Source organism: Tenrec ecaudatus, chromosome 4 (genome assembly GCF_050624435.1).
Source record: "Tenrec ecaudatus isolate mTenEca1 chromosome 4, mTenEca1.hap1, whole genome shotgun sequence".
NCBI classification, from domain to species: Eukaryota; Metazoa; Chordata; class Mammalia; order Afrosoricida; family Tenrecidae; genus Tenrec; species Tenrec ecaudatus.
In genome coordinates, this window is record NC_134533.1 from 100,342,965 (window position 1) to 100,366,488 (window position 23,524).

Consider the following 23,524-nt stretch of genomic DNA (forward strand, 5'->3'; position numbering starts at 1 on the left):
ACTATTTGCCTTTGTAAAACGTATTGCTGTCTTTCTGACGTTAATCTGTCACGTGCGATTTGTAGAAGATGCAGAGTTGTAAGTCCCTCCCCTTGGAACAAGCAGGGGAAAGTGTTTTGTTTAGAGATGTCCAGACTTTTCCTCGGACTCACTAGGGAAGGTGACAGTGTTCCAGGTGCTTGGGGGTACGCAACAGTTCTCATCCGTGACGCCTCAGCACTGTATTTTGCTAATTACAGGATATGAACAACAACATTCAAGACTTTTTTTGGGCAGGGAAGCTGTAACATTGCTTCTATTTTAAAGGCATTATACTTTGTCAGTTAACAAAGTTGAAATTAGTAATGCTCAATGAGAATTAAAGATTAAATATAATGCTGTTGAAGGCGTCTTTCAACTGTGTCTGTTAATCATTAACTATTCCACTAATATAATATAACATACACTCACATTATTCATTTCTTCATGATGCAGATTCTAACCAAATATAAAATTTCAAACTGTAACTATACCTTTGAAAGGTGTGGCATGTGAAAACATTAATTCTTTAAGATGATTTATCCCAATATGAATATTTTCAATGATTAAACTTTAATTATATAACCTAATTTATCTACATGTATTGTGATGTGAACTTTTTGAAATCTTCCTGATATGCTCCCTTTTTTACATTAATTTAACAGTATATTTGTTAGCAATTATTAATAAAATTTTTATTTTATTCAAGCAGGGCCTATCCTTTTTCTATTACAAAAGAATTACAACATAAGAATTTAATCCATTTGAATAATATTCATGGAAATCTATATACACAAGGGATTTTGTTAACAGTGAAATGGCAAAAGTAGGCTTGGCTGTATGGAGAAGAATGTGCATCAGGATTAGAGGAGGGCTCACTGATAACCTTCAATGTAGATGGCGCAGCCTTCTTTGCTGAAAGCAAAGGGAACTTCAGGCACTTACTGGCAGCTCCCTGTCAATGTGCAGCTGCAACCATTGTTAGATAATCTTCAGCAAAATTTTACTTGTGAGTAAGATTAATGATAGCATTTCTGTCTTCTTTTGGGTCACCTTTCTTTGGAATGGTCATAAATGTGGATCTCTTTCTGTCAGTTGGTCAAGTGACTAGCTTCCAAACTCCCTGACATAAGTGACTGAATGCTTTCCTTGCTTCACCAGCTTGTTGAAACATTTCACTGGCATTCCATTAATTCCAGGAGCCTTGATTTTGGCTAATGATTTTAGTGCAGTTTGAACGTCTTCCTTCAGTACCTTGGTTCTTGATCATATGCTACTTCTTGAAATGGTTGAATGTCAACTAGTTCTTTTCCAGTATTGCAACTCTAACTTGAGTTTTTCTTTAGTTCTGTCATTTTAAGATGGGCTGAGTGGGCTCATCCTTTTGGTTCTGACTCTAGGTCTCCTCACATTTCATTATAACACTTCATGTTCTCAACTGCCCTTGCACATTTTCTGTGCAGTTCCTTGACTTCATCAGTTCTTCCATTTGCCTCAGCCACTCTGTGATTAATCACACAGTTCAGAATCCCTTCTTGATCGTTTCTTCCTGTCTTCTTCTAAGTAGCTTTATTAGAAAACGGGTCCTAGAACTCTTCATTCTGTTCCTATTTTTGGCAACTATCTCACATCCGCACTCAACCCCTACCTCATACTGTTGTAAAATGACGTTGTCATCGTTGTTGTGACGGAGCATAGACACGGAGGCAGTTTGGTGGGAATACAGACTGTTTGGGGGACCGCTGGATCAGTTGCGCTTATCAGCGCTGGCGTGAAAGCATCAGTGGAGCCATTGAGAAGAGGTAGTCAGGAGAAAGGACATTCATTCTCCGTGGCAGTGGTTCGGGATGAGGCCTGTGAGCACAATGGTCCATTTGTGTCAGTCTAGATCCGGATGTTGATGAACAGCTGGTGATGGGGGCAGAGGTTCTTGAGGCAGGGCACCTTAGGCACAGGGATGGCACCTTTTGGGGATGAAGAGTAGCACTATTCCATGATGCGGGTTATCACCAGGAGGAAAGCCAGGGGAGGCATCTCAGTCAGGCTCAGGTTTCTCATGGCTGGAGATTCACTGGGTCTTTCTGCTTTGACCTGGATTTCCCAGAGTAAACCCAGATTTTCCTGGCAGCTGTTATTCCAGCCCCTAGCCTCAGGCAGCAGGTTGAAGTGCAGGGTCCCCAACATGAGCCTCCTGATCCAGAGCCCGAGAAAGAGCCAATTCCAATTCTGGTCCTGGGTTGTAGTAAGTGTTGGGCCCCAAGTCCAGGCTGATACCTGCTCGTTTTCTTTGATGGTGGACAAGTAACAGTAAAGATGCTTCTGTAGGCAAGAATTGGCTTGGGGAAGTTTCTTGGAGTAAAGAAAAGAACCGTGGTCTGGGAGCAGACTTCAAGTACATTCCTTTGGAACCCATGCATAGCCTAACTCTTGGGAGACCTCATTGTTTACTGCTGCTTCTCGTTCCTAGAAGATTTGCTCAAGATATCTAAGGCCCGAGATTAGAGGTGAGTATGTTCTTGAAATGGAAATGTCTGGCTCAAGGCCAGGGTTAGCAGAAGCAACAGCCCACCCTGGGAGGGAACAAAGCCAGGCCTCTCAGGCGAAAATGGCTGACCACCCTGGGTGGGAAGCACAAGCATCAGACTGGTCCTCAGACCCTGTTCCTGTCTCCTTAATGCCCTTTTGCTTTCTTCAGACTGACGTGATGTTCTTAATGTCAGCCCACTCATTCAGGTCCTCTGTCATCAGTATTCATGCATCACACCTGTTCTTAAGATGGTCTCAAAATTCAGGTAGGATACATTCAGGTCCTGTCTTTGCTTTTGTAGACTTGTTTTAATTTTCTTCAGCTTCAATTGATGGTCAGTCTGTTTCACAGTCGACCTGGTTTTAGCTACTCATATTGAGCTTCTCCATACCTCTCCCACAGATGTAGTCAATTTGATTTCTATGTATTCCATCTGGGGAAGGCCACATACATAGTAGTCATCTGTGTTGTTGAAAAAGTTATTAGCTCTGAACAAGTCATTGGTCTTGCAAAGTTCTCACGTGATTTCCAGCTTCATTTCTGTCACCAGGGCCATATTTTCCATCCACTCTTCCTTCTTTCTTTCTAACTCTGCATTCATTCCAGTAATTGTCAGTGCATCTTGATTGCATATTTGATCAATTTGAGACTGAAGATGTTGGTAAGATCTTCACTTTCTTCATCGTCAGCCTTAGTGATTGGTGCATAACTTTCAATATTATAATTGACTAGATTTCCTTGTATTTGGATAGATGTTATCCTATCACAGCACTGTACTTCAAGATAGATCTTGACATGTCCTTCTGATGATGAATTTGACACTATTCCTTTTGAATCTGTCATACCCAACCTCGTTAACTATATGATTTTCTGATTCAAAATGGACAATTTCATGGATGCCTAGAATATCAATCTTTACGTGTTCCATTTCATTTTTGGTGACTTTCAATTTTCCTAGATTCATGCTTTTTACTTTCCAAGTGCCAATTTTTAATAGAAGTTTGCAACTGTTTCTTCTCATTTTGAGCTGCCCCCCCTCAGGAAATGAAGGCCCTGGAGTTTTTACTTCCAAAGGCTTTACATCATCCGCATTCTGAGTGCCTTCAGACCTGGGGCTTCGTCCTCTGGCACTGTCTCTGACAGCACTCTGTTGTTAGTCATAGGGTTTCCAGGATCTGCCAGTGTTCCGCTGCTGTTCTCAATGATACGACGGCCTATTTATTCTTCATAGTTTTTCCTGGTTTGAAACCTCTTCTGAACCCTGTGCACGTTGGGGGACCCTGCTGGTATTTGAAATTTCAGTTACAGAGCTTCCAGCATCCAGCAACACACAAGCCATCACTGGATGACAGACAAGTGTTGGAGTATGGTTAGACCTCAACACAGCAAAGCAAACATCTTCATAACTGGATCTAAAAAAGCAGCAGCATGATAAACAGGAAAAAGTTGCGGTTATTGAGAGTTTATTTTTATTTGGATCCACAATCAATAGCCATGGGAGCAGTTGCCAAGAAGTCAAATGATGCATCGCGCTGGGGAATATGCTACAGAACACCTGTTTGAAGTGTTAAAGCAGCAGTGTCATTCTGAGGACAAAGGTGCCCCTGATCCGAGCCAGCTGCTAGACGGTGAATAAGAACGGCACAGGCAGAATGTCGGCATTTGAATTGCGGTGTTGGTGAAGAATATGGAGTGGGACATGGGCTGCCAGATCTGTCTTGGGGAAAGTACAGCCGGCGTACTCCTTAGAAGTGAACATTTCATTTCCGTAGCATTGGCGAATGTATTAGGAGGAACTAGTCCTTGGCGTAGGACATGATGCTTGAGAAAGAAAAGGGTCAGTGCTGACGTGGACAGCCCTCAGTGAGGTTACACACTGGTCTTAGACATAGCAGGGACTGTGAGGATGGTGCACAATTGCCTGTGTTTTGTGTTGTGGTAAATAGGGTCGCACTGAGTTGAAATGGACCCAAGCACCCCTATCAACAGCAATAAGTAAATATCTCCTGTTAGTGTGACTACCTTAGACTCAACAAGAAGATAATTCGAACTACTCGAAAGATTCAGTAAAGCCGCAGGGTACAAGATCAACATACAAAGCATAGTCGCATTCCTTTGCATTACCAGAGGGAACTCTGAAAGAGAAATTAGAAAACAATGCCTACTCATTGTACAATAGTCACTCAAATGATGGAATGCTTTGGAAAACTTGGTTCTAACAAGAACCAAAAGACACAGTCAAAGAAAACTGCAAAGCACCACTGCAAGAAGCCAAGAGAGCTACATAAATAGAGGGATCTACTGTGCTCTCGTGGATAGGGAGACTCGCCATTGTCTTAGCATTTCAGACACTGGAATTCTACTGAGAGGGGTCCACAGACGCAAAGCAACCTTAATCCGGATTCCAGTTTCATTCTTTAAAGCTTTGAAGAATCGAATCCCCAGCTTTATATGGAAAGAAAAGTCACCCTGGCTAAGCAAAGCACTACTAAGGAAAAGAACGAAGTAGAGAGTTGAAAGTTGCTACTCCCGAATCTCAAAATGTAACCACCCAGCCACAGTAGTCACAACAACCTGGTACTGATACAACTGACACCTAGAGAAATGGGCTAGAATCGAGATCCCCAGAAATAAATGCATCCACCTATCTAAACTCATAAAATGGAAAAGAGATAGTCTCTCTAACAATTGATGCTGACAACATTGGGCATCCATTTTCAGAAGAATGCAATAGGACCTATATCTCACACCATAAACAAAAATGAACTCAAGTTGGATCCAAGACCTAAATATAAAACCTAAACCTTAGAGGTTACCAATGTTAAAATATGGATAAACTTAGAGGCCTCACAACATGGCATAAAAAATGTTTGTGCTTCTTACCAATTAAATGAGATAAATTGAAACAGCAATGATTTATCATCTTACTCCAACATTCATAGCAAAGCAAAAAGCAAACAAACAAAAAAAAAAGACAAACAGTAAAAAGCAAATGCTAGCAGTAGTGCGGAGAGACCGGAACCCACATCTACTGCTTATGGGACTGTAAAGCGGTACAACCACTGGGAACACATTTTGGCGCTTCCTCAAGAAGCTGGGAATCGCAGTAGCTTACTAACCAGCACGCCTTCTACGTGACATCATAAGAACTATAGCACTAGTAGATACGTGTACACCTATGTTCACCACTGCACAAAGATGCAACCCATCTAAATTGCCGTCCGTAGAAGAATGGATAAGGAAGCTGGCAGCTAATGCTGACGCCTGAGGATGACTTGTCAGACAGCCCATAGCATAGACGGACCTGGAGGATGCTATGCTGAGCGAGACGAGTCCATCGCAAAGGCACAAACACCGTGAGACGACTGTGGTGCAAAGTTTTCACACGCAAATAACATTCTGTGGTGGTTACCAGGGATGGAAGGCAAAGGGGGAAGTTTACCACTGGCCAGACGGTCGCGTGGGTTAACTTAGGTGAAGGGGAGAGCGGTACCCCATGAGAAGGTGGTCAGAAATCGAGGAAGAGCCAGGGCAGGCACTGAGGAGCAACAGGGATAATGATGTTATAGCCACAAGCCAACAATCGCCGTCATCCATGAGTAGACACACGGCGAGAGCGAATGTAGTACACTTATGAATATATATATGGGTTTGATAGAGGATATTGGAACATCAGCATGGACATATACCTTTACTGCGAATATATTCATGAATGGACTGAGGCATAGAAAGGGGAAAGTTATGAAAACTTCATAGACATAACTAAATGCATTGATGGACTTAGGCCTCTGGATCATGGTGTCAAGGCACACCAAGGTCAATTGGTTTAACTTAATCCACAAAGACGTTATTCTACATTCTTCTTTGGTCAGTAGCAACTGGGTTCTTAACTCATAGTGGTCATCTATGGTACAACTATTCGTCTCTCCAGGATGCCAAGACCAGAGGAACTGAATAGTGCCCCGCTGTCACTACCAATTTCTCCGAAAGAGATCATATTAGAAAGTCCTGGCTAGAGTGGGTGAAAAAGTTTCCAGAATCAAAGAAAACATCGTGAAACAAAGAGAGAGAAGTTAAGACCTGCCCTGGAATGAGAAATAAACGCTTCATGGATGCAGATCACTGCAGGCCTATAAGTACTTAATCTTTGCTCTGTGCCGAAGAGACATGGACAACACCCAAGTAAAGCCTGCATTCAGTTACTAACTTCACAAGTGTGTAAGCAGTTTAGACCATTACAGAAATCTCTGAACCTTAAGGGTTTGCCACTTAAGCAGAATTAGAAAGAGAAAATAGATTAGGAAGTTACTGATGATTGTTGAAAGTTCTCCTGACTCCAAATCCTGAATTGCTCTGAAACCAAATTTAGCAATCGTTTCATCTGTGAGAACTTGACAACTCTGCTACTTCCTGAGGAGGGAGTGGTGGTTTAAATGCATCAGTGTGTTTCCAAAGCGAGTCGTGTATAACAGAACGGAACATTGCTTGTTCTGTCCTGTCTTCCCAATCATTGCTACGGGTGGGACGCTGAGGACCGGGAAGAGAATGTATGCGGCCACGTCTCTACACTCATGATGGCGGTCTGGAAGGCTGACGCTGGTGGAGGAAGGCCTTCACGTTTGTGAGGTAGAGATGACTCCCAGACATTCTCTAAAAATCATCCCCACGCTATCCCCCTGCCCCATAATAGTGCTACTTTATTATTATTTTTTTAAAGCGCTACTTTAAAGATGCCTCTTACAAGCACATGGCTGTTCTCTCTGCAGCCGAAGGCTACTTATCTCTAAAAACAAACGAGTTCTATTCTAGCTCATAGGGCGGTAGACTCCCCTCTGCTTGCCTCTGCTCCTGGTCTTGAGTTACTCCCCCAATGAGCTCAGGGGATCTAAGGTTAAGATACTGCCCACCTTGCTATGGATGTGATTGACGGGACTTGCTTACCCCAAGACTATATAAGCCCTTGGAAAATATATTCGCTGTTTCTCCTGATCCTGACATCGGGAAGGGTGAGCTCTGTACCCCACTGTCTGTTGTTCTTTTCTTCCCCAGTTGCACATCTGCCCCGCAGGGCCCCTTCAGTCTCACAGCTTTTAGAAACCACTGTTGAAGCCATTGCTTCAACCATCTCATTGATGGCCACCCTCTTCTGTGACTCCCTACTTACCAGGCATAGTATCCTTCTCTAAGGACTGATCCCTCCTGGTAATATGTCCAAATATAAGAGACAAAGTCCCACATTCAAGTTGCTGAGGAGCACTCTAGCTGTCCTTCTTCCAAGGCACATCTGTTCGCTCCTCTGGTAGTCCGTGGCAGATTCTCTGTCATTCAAATGTGGCATCAGTTATTCTTGTAATCTATGGCTCAGTCACTTAACAAAATTCTAGGGTGCGTCTAGTTTATCTCAAGTTTTATTTCAACTCTGAAAAGTTAGTGATTCATTGGCTGAATAACATCAATGTTTAGTAAAGACATGGTTCTAAATTTCTTTCGGAATTATGAATTCATCATATTTTTTTCTTTAAAAATACATATTTCTAAGGTCTGGTTACTGAAGAATGGAAATGTAATCAAGAAAATTCACAATGTAGAAAATTCTTTGGTATCAGTTCTTCAACAAATTGCCAGAAGGAAAATCATACAGGTTTAGTGTGCACTTTATTTTGATTATAATTCCAACAAACAGATTTTGAATGGATAATACAAAGAGAAATTTATGTGTGAAAATAAAGAATTATTAATATTTAAATATCTGTGAATGAGCGTTTTATAATGTATAGGATTTGCTTTGAAATAATATAATGGGAGCTCGTGTATTGTTATTGATAAAATACAATTGACCATGAATTGAAATTATTGCAGCTGCGTATTGGAGGTTTATTGCACTGGTCTTTGTTATATGTACACATGTATTTAAAACATTTCATAAGAAAATGTTAAGCATGGTTATTTAGAAAGACTGTGTTATTTTGGGGTATCTACTAAAGTAATTAGTACATTTTAAAACATTTATTTTTTCTTTAAACAGGGCGCGTACGGTCCCTATTCCCCCGAGGAGTGCATATCGCTGCCCATCTACACCAGTGCCGACCGGGATCGTGTGGTCACCAACATTGATGTTCCATGTGGGGGCAACCAAGACCAGTGGATTCAGTGTGGAGCGGCTCTGTTTCTGAAAAGCCAATAGAACCTAGTGACAGCAAAACCTGCCCCATCGAAAAGAAAATACTACTTCAGCCTGAAATAAAATATGCTTTAAATACACTCAGTCTGCAGTTGCAATATGAATTCCAAATATTGGTGCAGCGTCCCTCCATGTTGGGTCCTTCATGGGCTTTCATTAGAACCGGCGGTGGCTGCACAATGCCCCTTTCAGAGAAGCAATGGAGTTCTTAGTAAGATAGAATATTCTGATAACTTTATTTCTGTGAGTTGGTTCATTTTTGAAATAAGTTCCTGTTTCATGTAAGCAACTTAAAACATTATATTTGAGGAATAGAGTATTTGGGCCCTCATTTTCTCATCATTATTTAATGAAATAAAAATTGTTAATAAATTTTTGTGTTCCATGATTTCAAGTCAATATGTATGCATTCCATTTTTAAAGATTGAAATGTGTATTCGATGTAAATTTAGTTGTCTTGAGTGTATTAGGTAGTATCCAAGTTTATCATGTAATATGCAACATTCCCCCTACAATGGAACTTAAGACTTAGGGGCAGTACCTGGAAAAAAAAATCCACCTCCTTCAAGTTGGTTCCTCCTCATAGCCACCCGACAGGGCAGGTCACAGCATCGGGACACTGCAGTCTAGGCGTCCTCAAACTGCGGCCTGCAGGCCACACCACCTGCCAAGGACGTGTATCTGGCCCGCCGGGTGTTTTTGCCCCATTTGTTTTTTCACTTCAAAATAAGATGTGCAGTGTACAAACTATAGTCCAGCCCTCCAACGGCCTGAGGGAAAGTGAACTGGCCCCGTTTCAAAAGTTTGAGGACCCCTGCTGTAGTTACTCTAGCTTACAACAACATAGAGCAGACAATAAATAATAAAAAGCATCTTGAAGGAGTGAATAAATGGGTATGGTTCAGATTAAAATGGCAGCATGAATTCTGAATATTGTATTCAATTGCTTGCCACATATTTGTATTCTTTATAGGAGCTACTATAAGATATCTTTCAGAATTTCTAGTTTCACCTTTTAATAAACAAATTGTAAGAGTTCAGGTTGGCATTTTGTTCGGTGTTTTAACAAATGAGTTTTATTCCAGCAAAGAAGTTAAGCACTTAGAGGAAAAGCATAAAGGCTAATATGAGAGAAAGAAATATAAAGAATATGAACTAATTAGAATGACATTTCAAAGTAACCCTAAAGAAATGGAGAATAAATCAAGATAAGGAATTTTTAAAAAGAGATAATCAAAAGCCTATGTATTTGACTTTTTACCATCAGTTTTTATGAAACAGTAAAATTGTACATTGGCTGGAAACTTAAAATATATTTAATATTTTTAAGTTTCTGAGCAATTTAAATTGGATTCAGAAATAACTACTTTTCTATGGGATTTCCATAAAATTCCTATGTATTCAATTAGGAAACAAAACACAGATTTATACAGGTAAGCTTAATATAGAGACTTTTTATGATTAAGAGTACTCTAGGGAGAACAAACTTAGGGAGGTGGGGTGGGGCCTCCAATGTTGGGTTAATTCAGATTTCACTGGAGAAGCTACAAATGTCCACTAGGTGGCAGAGATGTACACTGGCTTGTCCAAGCCAGAGCTGGTCTGCAGTTGCTCAACAAAGCAATCCTCTGATCGGCACCTAGAACCAGGGGGGTGGGCTTTGAGCGGGCAATTTAGGTGGGAACTCCAGTGGAAACCCTGAGTTATGCACGTCACTCAACCCCAACAGTAGTCATTTCAGGTTGCTGGGTAGAGACTTTTAGATCAAACCCGTTGCCACAGAATCAGTCCCAACTCAAAGCAGCCTTATACAGGGTTTCTGAAATCAAATCTTACAGGACTGCCTCCTTTTCCTCCCACAGAGTGGCTAGTGAGCTTGAACCTCTGACCTTGTAGTTAGTAAACCAATGTCTAACCTATGCCACCAGGACCCCTTGCCAGTCCCCTTTTATTTTAGTCCTTGTCTTCATTTGGAAATGAGACTAGCTATCCAATACCATAAGGAGGCACAGTGGGTGAGTGAACCCAGCCTTGTCTGCTGACCATAAGGCTGGCAGTTCAGATGGCACCAGCTGCCCCATAGGAAAAGGATGAAGCTGGCTGCTCCCTGCTGTAAAGATTTAAAGTCTAAGAAACCTTCAGGAGCAATTCACTGTCCTTCACAGGATTACTGAGTCCAAATGGACTCCAGGGCAGTGGATTATCCTATAACATGCCTTCACTGCATCGTGAAAGCAGATCATGGTTTTCTGAATTCCACAGGTTCACAGATGCATAATCTGCTTCAGGAGGACTATATCCACTGTCTCACTCAGACCTGGTGTAGACCAATTAGATGATCAGACTTGGATTTTTTTTAGTTGCTTCTTAGGAATTATGGTTATTGCTGAAGTGTGTTAAGACCTTAGGGGATGTCAGGATGGGTTGGATGTATTTTGCATATGGAAAGGACATTAATTTGTGGGTCTAGAGGACAAACTATACATGACTGATTATTGTCCCAAAAGTCCACTATCCACCTAGAATAGAATCCTAGAATCCACTTTTGAATAGAATTACAATCTGAAAGCATTCTGTAATTAAGATGAGAATTAGGGGGAGCCCTAGATCTAATCTGACTTTAGGTTAAGATGAAAATTTGAACAGGGTGTGGGGGGCAATGATGTTGGAGGCTGAAAGTAGGGTGGTGTGTTTTACAAGATGCCAAGATTTTCCAGCAAGCACCAGAAGATAAGAGAAGCAAAGAAGGATTTTTCCACAGAGCCAGTTTTAGGAAACAAAAGATTCCATATTAAATATAATTTAAAGTGAACGTGAAGTTATAAAAGGAATTAGAGACAACACAGAGACATAGCTACATCATCTGGATGAGGTCGGCATTGTGACAAGGTCATAATGGCGCCTGGGAATTGACAGTCGGAAAGGAGGTGCATAAGGTAGGTAACAAAGCAAAGTGTCATGAGTTTGTGATGGACAACCGATCAGTACATCACAGTGACGGGGATTACAGAAGGAGGAACGGTTGGCCCAAGGTCTTCAGATCAAGGCAGGCAGGTTATGACGGATAAGGAATGACACAACCGTGTGACCCCCTTTGTATTGTCCTCAGTACATGGTCTCCATCAGACACCTAAGCAAGCCCTTGAGAGACTACCCTTCCCTAGACTGGCTGAAGATGGGTCGGGTAATTCCCTTCCCAAGATTATACACATCCTGTGTTAATGATCAGAAAGAATTCAAGGAGGCTTAATCTATTCAGGGACTCTGCAAATGAATTTGTTTTGTTTTTTGCTACCCACAGTCTTCTGTAAACAGCTGTCAGAATTTAAGCTCTCAAACAAACCACAGAGGGAGCATACCTTTATTGAAGCATTGATGTGGGACGCACAGCCTCCAGAATTATAAAAGAATACATTTGCTTTCAACGATTCAGTTTGTGATAATTTTTTATGGCAGCCCTACAAGACAAACATATCCCCAAGCAAAACCCAGTGAGATGAAATATGTCCTGACAGTGCAAGTCCACGAAAGGAGAAATAAGTGCAATCAACAGAACAGGTAACATGGAGTTACTTTTGGCCACTTTAAGGTCAGAAATCCTGCCCTCTCCCTAAAGCTGCAGTATAAGAGAGAGACGGACCCTATCCTCAAAGTATGAGGGGGGCGTTTGGTGAGTGGTGTACTCAGGTCCAGAGAAGCGGAGTCTTTGTGAGCTAATCAACTACCCAGAAAGAGCAACGCATTTCCTGGGTTTGAAAAATGTTAGTACGGGTGGTAGACAAAGGGCCCCAGTGAGCAAACGGCTTCAAATAGCAGCCAGGAAACAAAAAGCACTAAACCCACACTGTGACGCTCACTTTAACTCATTGCAACCCTGCAGCCAGTAGCTTTCCCTACCCGGTTCTCCAGGCTGTGGATCTTTCAGGAAAACAGACTGTGGAGCAGTGGGTGGGGTCGAAGCTTTAATCACTGCACCCCCAGTGCACCTTAAAATACCTACAAATGGGATTGTTATATTACACCACATAGCTCAAATGCTCACGAAGCCTCATGAACTAGGCTGGGTATACATCTCTTTTTTTAAATGTTGAAAAAACAGGTTATATACTTTAGTACTAAATATGATACTAAAGCATTTGTCTTTTAAATCCCAGGTTAAAAATTTTGTTCTATATTCCTGTCAATTATACAATTTTGTGTCTGATATTCCCCCCACCTCCACCCCTCCCTAGAATCACATGTTTCTCTAAGACTCAATTAAGAGCCAAATTCTAATTCCTTTTTGGATTCACAGAAATTTAGACTGACTATGAGAATTACTTCTTAGGATTTAAGAATTCTATCTGTAAGGGACAGGAGCGATAAAATGTGAATGGCACTGTTCCGGGATCTTCAGGAAAATGAAAGAAAACTGCATTTCGGTGTTTAAAGCTGTCCCTGGTTCCGTTGGCATTTCTGGGAAACCCTGAGCACTGTCACAGTATCTCACCTGCATGGGCATCAGAGGGTGCTCTGGATGTCAACTGAGGCCATCAGCGCCAGCGACTCCGCCCGGAAGGCCTGCGGGTCAGTGTCACCTCACTGCCACGGATCGTTCTGCTATCCTTGCCTCTCTGGGGTAAATTCGTTTGCATTTCTGAGATACATTCCATCTTTGCCATGAAGTGCTCCTGTAAAAAGAAAAGCTCAGAATGTGATGTTAGTGTAAAAAGATGATAATATTTTGTACCACTGTCATTTGAACCGGATGCATTCATATTATACCACATAGTTGCCCAAATAAAAAATGAAGCATTATTAAATGATGATTACACAGAAGTAGTGAGGTAATGGGGATTTTTGGTAACTTGGTGTGGTAGTTATATAATCATTTGTCAATTTGAGAGGATTGCAAGGGAAAGAGTGGAGTCTAGCCTGTTGATCATGGTATAACCAATGAGGCCTCTGTGTGGGCATGGCCTTCCCCTGAGGATTCTGGGCCTGTATTTCCTCCTTGGAAGCGGGAAACACTCCCTCTCACTGCTCCCTCCCTGAGAGACACATGGTGTTATGCTGATAGACCCCTTGCCCTGGGCACTGAAGACCCCTGCCAGCACTGAGATACTTACATCCACAAGGCTTTGCATCCACTGGCCTGTGATCTTCTTGCATCCAGTGTCATTGCATGTCTTCCATAAGTCTGAAGAGGACTTTATAGATTGGTATCAGACATATGGGCTAATATTGGACTTATGGGCTGGGTTGAGATGCTTTCTTAATGAACAATTACTCTTTATATATAACTCCCTCATGAGTGTCAATGAATTTGTTTCTCTAGTCTACCCAGACTAACACACTTGCGTACGATTTTCAAAACGTTCTGCAATGAGAACATATTACTTCCATAATTAAAAAAAAAACAAGCGAACACAAATCTACTGCCATCCAGTCAATTCTGACTCACAGTTGACTTTATAGGACAAAGTTGCTTGGTGAGAGTTCCAAGACTGTAAACCTGCAGCAGCAGGGGCCTCAGCTTCTGCAGAACAACTGGTAGGTTCGAACCAGTCAACTGTTAGCTTTCTGTTAGCTTAACACACTGAGTCACCCACACTCTGAAAATTAAAAAAAAGAGAGAATGTGACAGATTAAAATGGAGATCTCAAAAAGTGCATAAAAGTTAGCTCTCCACCAACCAAATAATTCCCTGTAGGGGTTTTCTATTTTCAAACTTAAAAACAAATTCTTATGTCATTTTATTTGGGGCTTTTATAGCTCTTATAACGAACCATACATCAATTGTATCAAACACATTTGTACATATGTTGCCATTATCATTTTCAAAACTTTTCTTTCTTCTTGAGTTCTTGGTATCAGTTCTTCTTTTTCCCTTCCCCTTTGCCCCTCCCACCCTTGTGAGCCCCTGATAAAGTATTATTATTATTTTCATATCTAACACCATCCACTGTCTCCCTTTGCCCATATTTCTGTTGTTCATCCCCCTTGGGGGGGTTGTTATATGTCAATCATTATAGTCAGTTCCCCATTTCTCCCCCTTCTCCCCCACACCTTCCCACTCCCCTCATATTACTTCCATTACTGTTCCTGAGGGGTTTATCTGCCCTGGATTCTGTGGGTCAGATCTCTTATCTGTACTTTGTTTGGGGTCTTCTGATGCCTGATACCTGATACCCTTGACACCTCTTGATCACACAGGCTGGTGTGCTTCTTCCATGTGCGCTTGTTGCTTCTCTGCTAGATGGATGTTTATTTAAGTTCATGCCTTTAAGACTCCAGATGCTATATCTTTTCATAGCTGAGCACCATCAACTTTCTTCACCATATTTGCTTATGCACCCATTTTGACTTTAGTGATTGTATTGGGAAGATGACCATCACAAAATGCCAGGTTATTAGAACAAAATGTTCTTGCATGGAGAGAGTATTTGAGTAGAGATCCAATGCCCATCTACTACCTTAATATTAACCTATAAATATATGTATCTAGACCTATATCCCTATTGTTATATATGAATAATCTGCATATGTGCATGCTTATGTTGATACCTCTATAAATGTCTTTTGCCTCCTAGCTCTTTCGTCTAATAATTTTACTTTCCTTCTTTCCCACTGTCATGTTCCACCTTCATTCGACTCTCAGTACTTTCTCTCGGCTACATTGTTCTTGAGCAAACCCCATCAGGAATTCTACGCTCTCCTTGCCATTGCTTTGAGAGCTCATTGTTTCCTTGTCCCTGGGTGTGTTGGCTCCCCCCTCCCTTTCTCCAACCTCCTCCTCTCCCAAGTCCCCCCATTGTTTTCTCCTTGGGATTAGTTATCCATCCTATCCTATATGGATAGATATGAGAAAAAGAAGAAGAAAGAGAGAGAGAGAGAGAGAGAGAGAGAAAGCCTATAAATAGTTCCAGGTCTGTCTGCTGATCCTTCTGAATGTTTTCCAATCAGATCTGGTGAAATGTCATGTCCTACCACTGATTCCGAGGTTTATTTTCAGGATTCCTCGGGTACTTCGTTGCTTTGCTCCTCTTGCTGCTCTTCCTGGGGGGTGGTGGTGGTGGTGTGTGTGTGTGTGTGTGTGTGTGTGTGTGTGTGTGTGTGTGTGTGAGATGGGGTGGGGGGGAAGGTCAGATCCATTTTCAAACTTTATATTGCATTTTAATATGAGTTATTGCATGCAAACCACCACAATAGTACAGACTGAAACACAAGTGGTCAGTGAGTTATTACAGAGGAGAATTTATACTCACTGTTTTGTAAACCCAAGTAAAAGGCCTTTCAGGACTTGTACAGAAGTGATATTTTGATAAAATTACTTTCGATCAGATTACTTTTTATTTTAAAAATAGAATTTCTACTTTGGCATATAGCTGTAATCAGAACTCTTCATTTCAATGTTTATTTTTCTGGAAGACTGAAGCGGTGAGCCAAGACAGCGTTCACAAGTCAGTTTAGAGGCAAGGTGGCAGGAGCAAACCACCTGCCAAAAGTGGGCGGGCATAAAAGCACTACGCCCCCTGCTGGCAGGTCCACCTTGACTCCTTGACCATTTGAGTCAGGCAACTTGGTTGCTAGTAGTAGACTGGCCCAGCACTTTTGCAAGATATCTGCTCTTTGGAATATTGTTTTCTTTATCTATAGCATAGAAATCATAATTCCCAATTCAAAGTGTGTTTTGAAGATCAAAAATGTCATATAACACTATAAACTAGTGTGATGTAAATCTAAGCTATTGTTAGAGCATCTACTTGGGATTGGGAATGAATTTAAATCATTCGAATGCTAATATAAAGAGTGACAAATCACAGTTCTCTATAAAATCTCAATTCACTGTTTGGACACAAAAATTTAAACTGAGAAGTTACTAACTTCTCACGTGGTACCATTCTCGTGGTGCCCTTCCTCCCACTACTGTTCCTGAGGGTGTATCTGTCCTGGATCCTCTGTGTCAGAGCTCTTATCTTTAAGGCATCTAGTTTCTGGTTTTGTTTCTGCTAAAACTCTGCTTTGTTTTCACAAAAATGAAGAAGAGCTTGATTACATAATTGCCATTTGTATTCTTTTGTTTAAAACCCAAGAGAGTACTTGATAATAATAATAGTAATAGCTATGACTAACATTCTTATATGCCAGCTACTACATGCTAGATATTGCTCCAAGAGACATGATAGGTAGACGGATAGATCAACGACAGGGAGGGAGGGAGGGAGGTAGAGTGGGTGTGTATAGTTGTGTGTTTATATAGGTATATAAACATTAATTTTTCAAATGTCTTCCTTAATGTAAACATATTAATATATGTCTTCCTTAATATAAACATTAATTTTGCAAATTTCTTCATTTTACTAAAGAGAAATCTGAGACACAAGTTGTAACTTGTTCAGCTAATAAAAGGGATAAAGTGAGGAGAAAGAAAATTATTTTTTTACAGACCCTCTTCAACTCAGCAAAGAACAAAGGCAGCAAAGCTGAATTTTCTAGAATGAATCATTTTGGAACTGAGGATGCTAAAAAAGGAGCAGGGCTGTTTCAGTACCATATGTTTGTTGATCAAGTCTTCAGCTTGACTTGCCAAATATTTTGGTACTGTAGAATTTCTGGGAAGAAGATAAAATGAATTGAAAGTGCCTATCAAAATACTTGTTGGATTCTATGTTTTTATTGAAGAGTCGCCCCTTGTGGAATTTAGGAAGAGGATATGAAGAGGAAAATCCTTTGATTTTTGAACTTCGTCCTCAGATCTGTCGACCCAAGGCCCAAGCTTCCTTGACCCCCAACACTGATGGCCTTCTGCATGCATGGTGCTGTCTGAAGGGTCTGGGGGGCTGCCAGTCTGTCTTGTTCTTCACGATACAAAGAGAATGTTGAATTCAAGACCGCCTTCTTTTTATGTCCCTTTTCCTGTAAAGAATGCTATGGGAAGTTTGAAAGAGATATAAGTCGTATGTGTGTATTGTGTAAAGAGCAAGAGCATGAACGCCTGTGTTTAACATACCACACAAGACAAAGAAAATACTGCGGCTGCCCAGTATGTTTCAGTTTCACGTGCCCCACTGTCTCCTCTGAGGCTAGCATTACGCTGACTTTGGTGTTTGTAATTCCCTTGGGTTTCTGCACAGTTTTTGTTTATGATGTGATTAATCTTAAATCTCTAAACCATATCTTCTTTATATAATTTGACAAATATTTCCAATTTTTTTAGACTGGCCTATTATTTTTGCATAACTCTACCAATTTATTTACCTTTTATTTATTAGTATATTCACAACAGGACACTCATCAATTCACATTGGAATCTAGCTGCAATCAGAAACACATTGATTTCGATGTCTGTCTCTATAAGGCGGAGGTAAATGGTGAGCCAATCAACGCTGTAACGAGTCACTGTGGAGGGATACGTGCCCTTACAAGTTGGCAGAAGCCCTCGTCTCTGAGTCAGAACACCAGGCTGCTGGTATGAAACTGGCCTCGCGATTTTGGCAAGATACCTGGACCCTCTCAGCATTGTTTTCTTTACTTATTGCAACTGATGGTGTGACTTGCAGATGAAATCAAATATAACACGATGACACCGTATGGCATGCTTACTTTGACGTGTGCAACATTCTTCTGCTCTTGCTCTGAGTTTTCCATCTCCCCTTCATAAAAACTCAATCCCCGCCCTCTCCATAAGCTTTGGTCTCCTCTTTTGAGTTGCCTTCGTCAAATTGATCCCATATAGGTAGATCTGAAAAGATGAGAAAATAGCGCAATGTTCCAGGCAGTCTTTACTAGTGATCTGAATTATTCTTTCGTTTTACAAGTCCTGGTGGCATCGTGGAGGTCAGCATTTCAAAACCACTAGCCACTCTGAGAAAGAAAGATGAGACTTTTAACTCCCCTCAGAGCTGTTGCCTCAGAACCCACCGGGGCCAAGCGTCAGAACTGAGTTCATGGCAATGACTTTGTGTTTCTGGTACTGTTTGCTTCTAAGAAGATTTGAGGGGACATATTGGGTCTGAAGGTTAAAAGCTATCTCAGGGTGATAGTTTCAGGGGTTCATCTAACCTCTATGGCTCCAGAAATGCGGAAATTCGTGGTCATTTGAAATGGGTTCCGCGCATTCTCCCTTTGGATCAGAAATCTATTGCGCCTTTCATCAAAGTTTGGTCACGCAGCCAGGCTCGTCGTCGGGTGTCGTGGCAAAGGCGGCAGCTGGTCATGGAGGAAATGAGCCACCCAGTTGATTTTTTCTTTCTGTTCCTGATTCTCCTTCCTTTGTTGTTTGTGGGCTGAGACCGATTGCTGTTCTTTGGATAGCCACTTGGTTTTTATAGCGTTTTTATTTTTGTGTACATGATAGCTTTCTATTAAAAAAATCACTTTGGACTCGTTTTCTTCTCCAGTTAATATGAATTTGTTGACATCAACTCCATGACAGTGAGTTTGATGCTTTTTATTGTTTTTGAAAGACTGGTATTTATTGCGATGTCTCCGTGTACCCGGGGCATTTCTGTTGCCGTATATTGTTCTGTAATATGACCGACTGCACTGTGTTCATCGACTCTCCTCTACCGGGCATCGGGCTGTTTCAGCACACTGAGCTGCCATGAACATTCTTACACAGGTGTCCTGGCACATATATGTAAATCCTACTCTAGGGCAGTGGTTCTTAACCTGTGAGTCATGACCCCTTTGGGGGATGAATGACCCTTTCACAGGGATCACCGATTCATAACAGTGGCAAGATTACTGTCATGAAGTAGCAATAAAATAATTTTATGGTTAGGGATCACCACAACTAGAGGAACTGTATTAAAGTGTGGCATTAGGAATGTTGAGAACCACTGCTCTCGGGTATATACCTATGAAGGAATTTCTTGACCTTTAGTAGGAAAGTTGTCAACTTAATTAGATAATGCCACATTAGTTTTCAAGCAATTAAATGAGTTAACATATATGCAGCACTGGAAAGAATGCTGATTCCCAGTAAGCACAAGTGCTTACTATTATAATCACGGTTTTTAACACGATTGATCCAATTTACTGCCTGACAATTTACTAGCAGTGGATGAGTCCTTTCCATTCTGTATCCTCCATACATTTTGCGCCTAGTCACTAGTAAAGTTAAGTATTTGTCTTATGCTCTCTTGGTCCTTGTATGACTTTTCTGTGAAATGCATGCATTTTTATCTTTTAAGTTTTCTATAGAGTTTTATTTGTTATTTGTAAGAATTAAAACTCCTCCATATTCTTCTGAATATTCAAACTCACTGCTCTCATAGCAATCTTATAGAACAAAGTAGAACAGCCCCAGGTGGGTTTCTGAGGCTGTAACTTTTCAGGAGTAGAAAGTCTCCTTCTCTTGTGGAGTCACTGTTGGTTTTGAACAGCTGAACTGTTGGTTAGCAGCCCAAGACCTAAGTCATCATTAATTGTATGCATTTCTTGATTGTCCTTTCAAATTCTTTGTTGTATTTTGATGAATAAGTTTTAAACTTTTAAGTTTAATTTACAAAGCATTCATAACTTATTAAGTATTTATTAAGTATAACTTCATAGCTCATGCATATTAAAAAGGGTTGTATAATCATCGCCACCGTCAATTTTAGAACATTTTCTTCTTTCTTGTCCTCATCACTGTTGGCTCCCCATCACCCTTACGGAACCACTAACCCAATGATACAGTTTCCATAGATTTTTCCATCCTGAATTTCATATAAATATAAACAGACAAAACAAAAATAACAACAATAATAAAATAAACAACAATATGTCTATCAAAAAGAAAGCAAAAATCATTAAAAACTAGAACTGATTTAAAATGGATCAGCAGGGAGAACACATGAGAAGGTGTTATATATTAGCCTAACTACATCTGCGTTAGTCCATTTCCCAAGGCTTTCTGTTTAATGACAAGGCTGTTCATATCCCTGATCACTGGGATTCATGAGAGGTTTAACCCATGTGGGGGATCCTGCAAATGGCTTTGGGTCTTTTATTGTCATCAGTAGCCTTCTGCAAGCTCGGTGCTCAGAATTTAAGCTCTGATACCCTTCCCTTCCCAGTCTTGGATTTTGTTACTTACAATCCATGGATCACATAAGCTATTGTGCTAATTTCATGTGGATTTAGCTGACACCTCACTTAGATGGCTGCTTATCTTAAGCTTTTAAGACTCTTGGCGCTATTCTTTCTGATAACCAGACACCATCTGATTTCTTCACACTTTTCTATGGCACCCACATCTTCAGAGAACTCTTTATGAGAGTAAGTAATGAGTAGGGCCATACCATCTGAGGTAGTTAGTTTATTGTGCCAACCTGGCCGGTAAACACATGTGGGGTTAATTGAAGGGTGGAGAGATAAATGGCTCCGTGAGCCTCGCCTTTCTAGTTCTCGAGTCCCTTGCTTTCTGATAGTCAGACCAGGGTGCAGCTGCCTTAGCCAGGTCCCTGCTTCAGCAGGCAAGGCTCACTTCCTGAAAGACTTCCCTGAGGAGAAGCCACATGGGCCTACCCCGATGCAACCCTGGGTGCTGGAGCAACCATGTAGAGACACCTGCGTTGAGAAGTCTACACGTTCACTGATTCGGCTTTACTCCTGCAGTCAGCATCATTGCATGTGTTTTGTGAGATGGAGGAAGACTTTGTGAATTGGTGTCAGACATATGGATTAATGTTGGACTTGTGGGCTTGGGCAGCACTGAGTTGGGATGTTTTCTTAATGTGCACTTACCCTTTATATAAAACTCTGTCTTATACATGAGTTTCTGTGGATTTGTTTCTCTAAAGTACCCAGACTAACACGCCATCAGAACTAATTAATTTTTCCTATATTATAGCTATGATTAGGTTTGAGTTCAAAATCCATTTATATATGTATGGTTTACATATGTTTATGCTCCACTCTAAAGGTATAATTATCATTTTATTGGGGAACATTATACATCATCTCCATGGGGCATATGGTAATTGTATTGATAGTTTCATTAATATAGCTAATGGTTTCGAATTTAAAATACTGTTAAGAAAAGGAAAGTATACACATTTAAGATACATGGATTGTTGACTTGTACAGATTAAAAACTGAAGTGGCTAGACACTAAAGCAAACTATGAGGGTTGGGAATAGGGCAAATTTTTCAGTATCATTCATTTACAAATTCAGCACTATGTCTGCTGGTCAAAGACGTGTCTAAAAATCAGAGAGGTTCCGTATATTGGGCGCCCTCGAAGCAAGAGATTTGAACCAGAATTCAGTGCCTTCCGAATCCATAATTGGGGCTAGCAGCCACTTGTTTCTTCTCACTCTGTGGCAGTTCCGCCTGCAGTCCAAGAGAGTGACTCAGTTCCTTAAATTTGCTATGGTGTCTCCATGGTAAAGTCCAGCTCATTTAGGGGACTTTCCAAATTGGATCCCTCTGAAATGACCTGGGAAGGATGTTGGGTACCTCAACAAGAAAGAGTCTAGAGTCATGGTCGTCTATGACATATGATCTGGTCACCAAGGGCTGGGTAGAAATTAGATCAACTGTGCCCAATTAACAACAGAATCCTGGGCATATTTTCTTCCTTGAAGTCTACCTAGGTAGTGTTAAGTGTTTTTTCTTTTCTTTTCTTCTCCCAACACCTGGTTTACTACCAACAGAAATGAAATCTCCTTGTCGAAGACATATTGCCTCACCCCTCCCCTTAAATTTCCATTAAGGTTCACAGAGCACCCTTACAGGAATGTTTGTTGATTTGTGGTGACTGTAGAGCAATGTTTATGGTAGGAAATGATTGGCTGTCTTACTCTCCCTGTAACGTGGAACCTGACCCCAGCTGAGATGAGGCCTTCTCTGTCAAAGTGATTATTGAGATGTGCAAATATTTATTTTTACCTAAGAATACTTGAGATTATATCTAGAAAATATTAAATAAACAAAAGTCCTAATAATAGATTAAGAATATATAATTGTTGTTACTGATATATCCTTTTAAATTGAATGAAGCCTAGTAACTAAGCCTAGAAAGTAAAGCTTCCATTTAAAATGTAAAATTAAATATATTCAGGGTGACAGATGGCTCTTGAGCCTGAGGCAAATAAACTACCTGGTTGCCTGGGAGACTGGAAGCGACCACGTGACCAGGGATCAGCAGTTAGGCTTTGGCTTGGTGTTGACCTTATGGTAGTGGTCTCATACAATGTCTGTTCTTTTGTGATTAACTGACTTTGCTCAGCATCCGGGTTTTTAAGTCATCCATGTTCAGCAGTGTTTTGTGGTTTTATCACTGGTTTTTAGGGATGTATAGGATTCCATTGTGTGTATGTACAAGTGTTTCTTCATCCTTTCTTCTGATGGGCATTTGGGCTGTTTCCAGGTTCTTCCTCTGGTGAACGATGCTGCATGAACATGGGACAGCACATGTTTGTCCGTGTTGTCTCTCATACTTCTTGGGGTATAGACGCAGCACGAGTAGCATTTCTATTCCTGAATGTTTTAGGTAGCGCCATATCACTTTCCACGATGGTTGCATGTTTACAAGTCCACCATCAGTGTATGAGTGGTCCACTTTCTCTATACCATCTCCAGCATTTGATGTTTTCTTTTATTAATTTTTAATTGGGCTACATTTTTATGGGTGGGGGAAAAAAAGCTCTAATGAAGTAGAATTTTTTAGCCTTTCTCTTAGGGGTTTGTGTTTGTTCAGCATAGTCATAAAGATATGTGATTTTTTTTTACCTATAAGCTTTGCCTTTTACGTGTAGAGTGATCTCACAAGCAGTGACCTAAAGTCAAATAAAGACCCATGGGAAGTGAACATTTGGTGGGATGCC

The 23,524-nt window shown here is 40.9% G+C and overlaps 1 protein-coding gene and 1 pseudogene across 1 annotated transcript in view; one reads left to right on the forward strand and one right to left on the reverse strand.

The window, feature by feature from the left end:
* DYNC2H1 (dynein cytoplasmic 2 heavy chain 1) overlaps positions 1–9,098 on the forward strand; it is a 349,851-nt gene extending 340,753 nt beyond the window's left edge. The window contains exon 90 of the mRNA XM_075546528.1: positions 8,571–9,098. Coding sequence (XP_075402643.1) covers positions 8,571–8,729 — 159 coding nt within the window. The 3' untranslated portion in view covers positions 8,730–9,098. The remainder of the gene's footprint in view (positions 1–8,570) is intronic.
* Positions 1,541–2,763, reverse strand: LOC142444304 (growth/differentiation factor 3 pseudogene; annotated as a pseudogene).
* Positions 9,099–23,524: the final 14,426 nt, after the last annotated feature.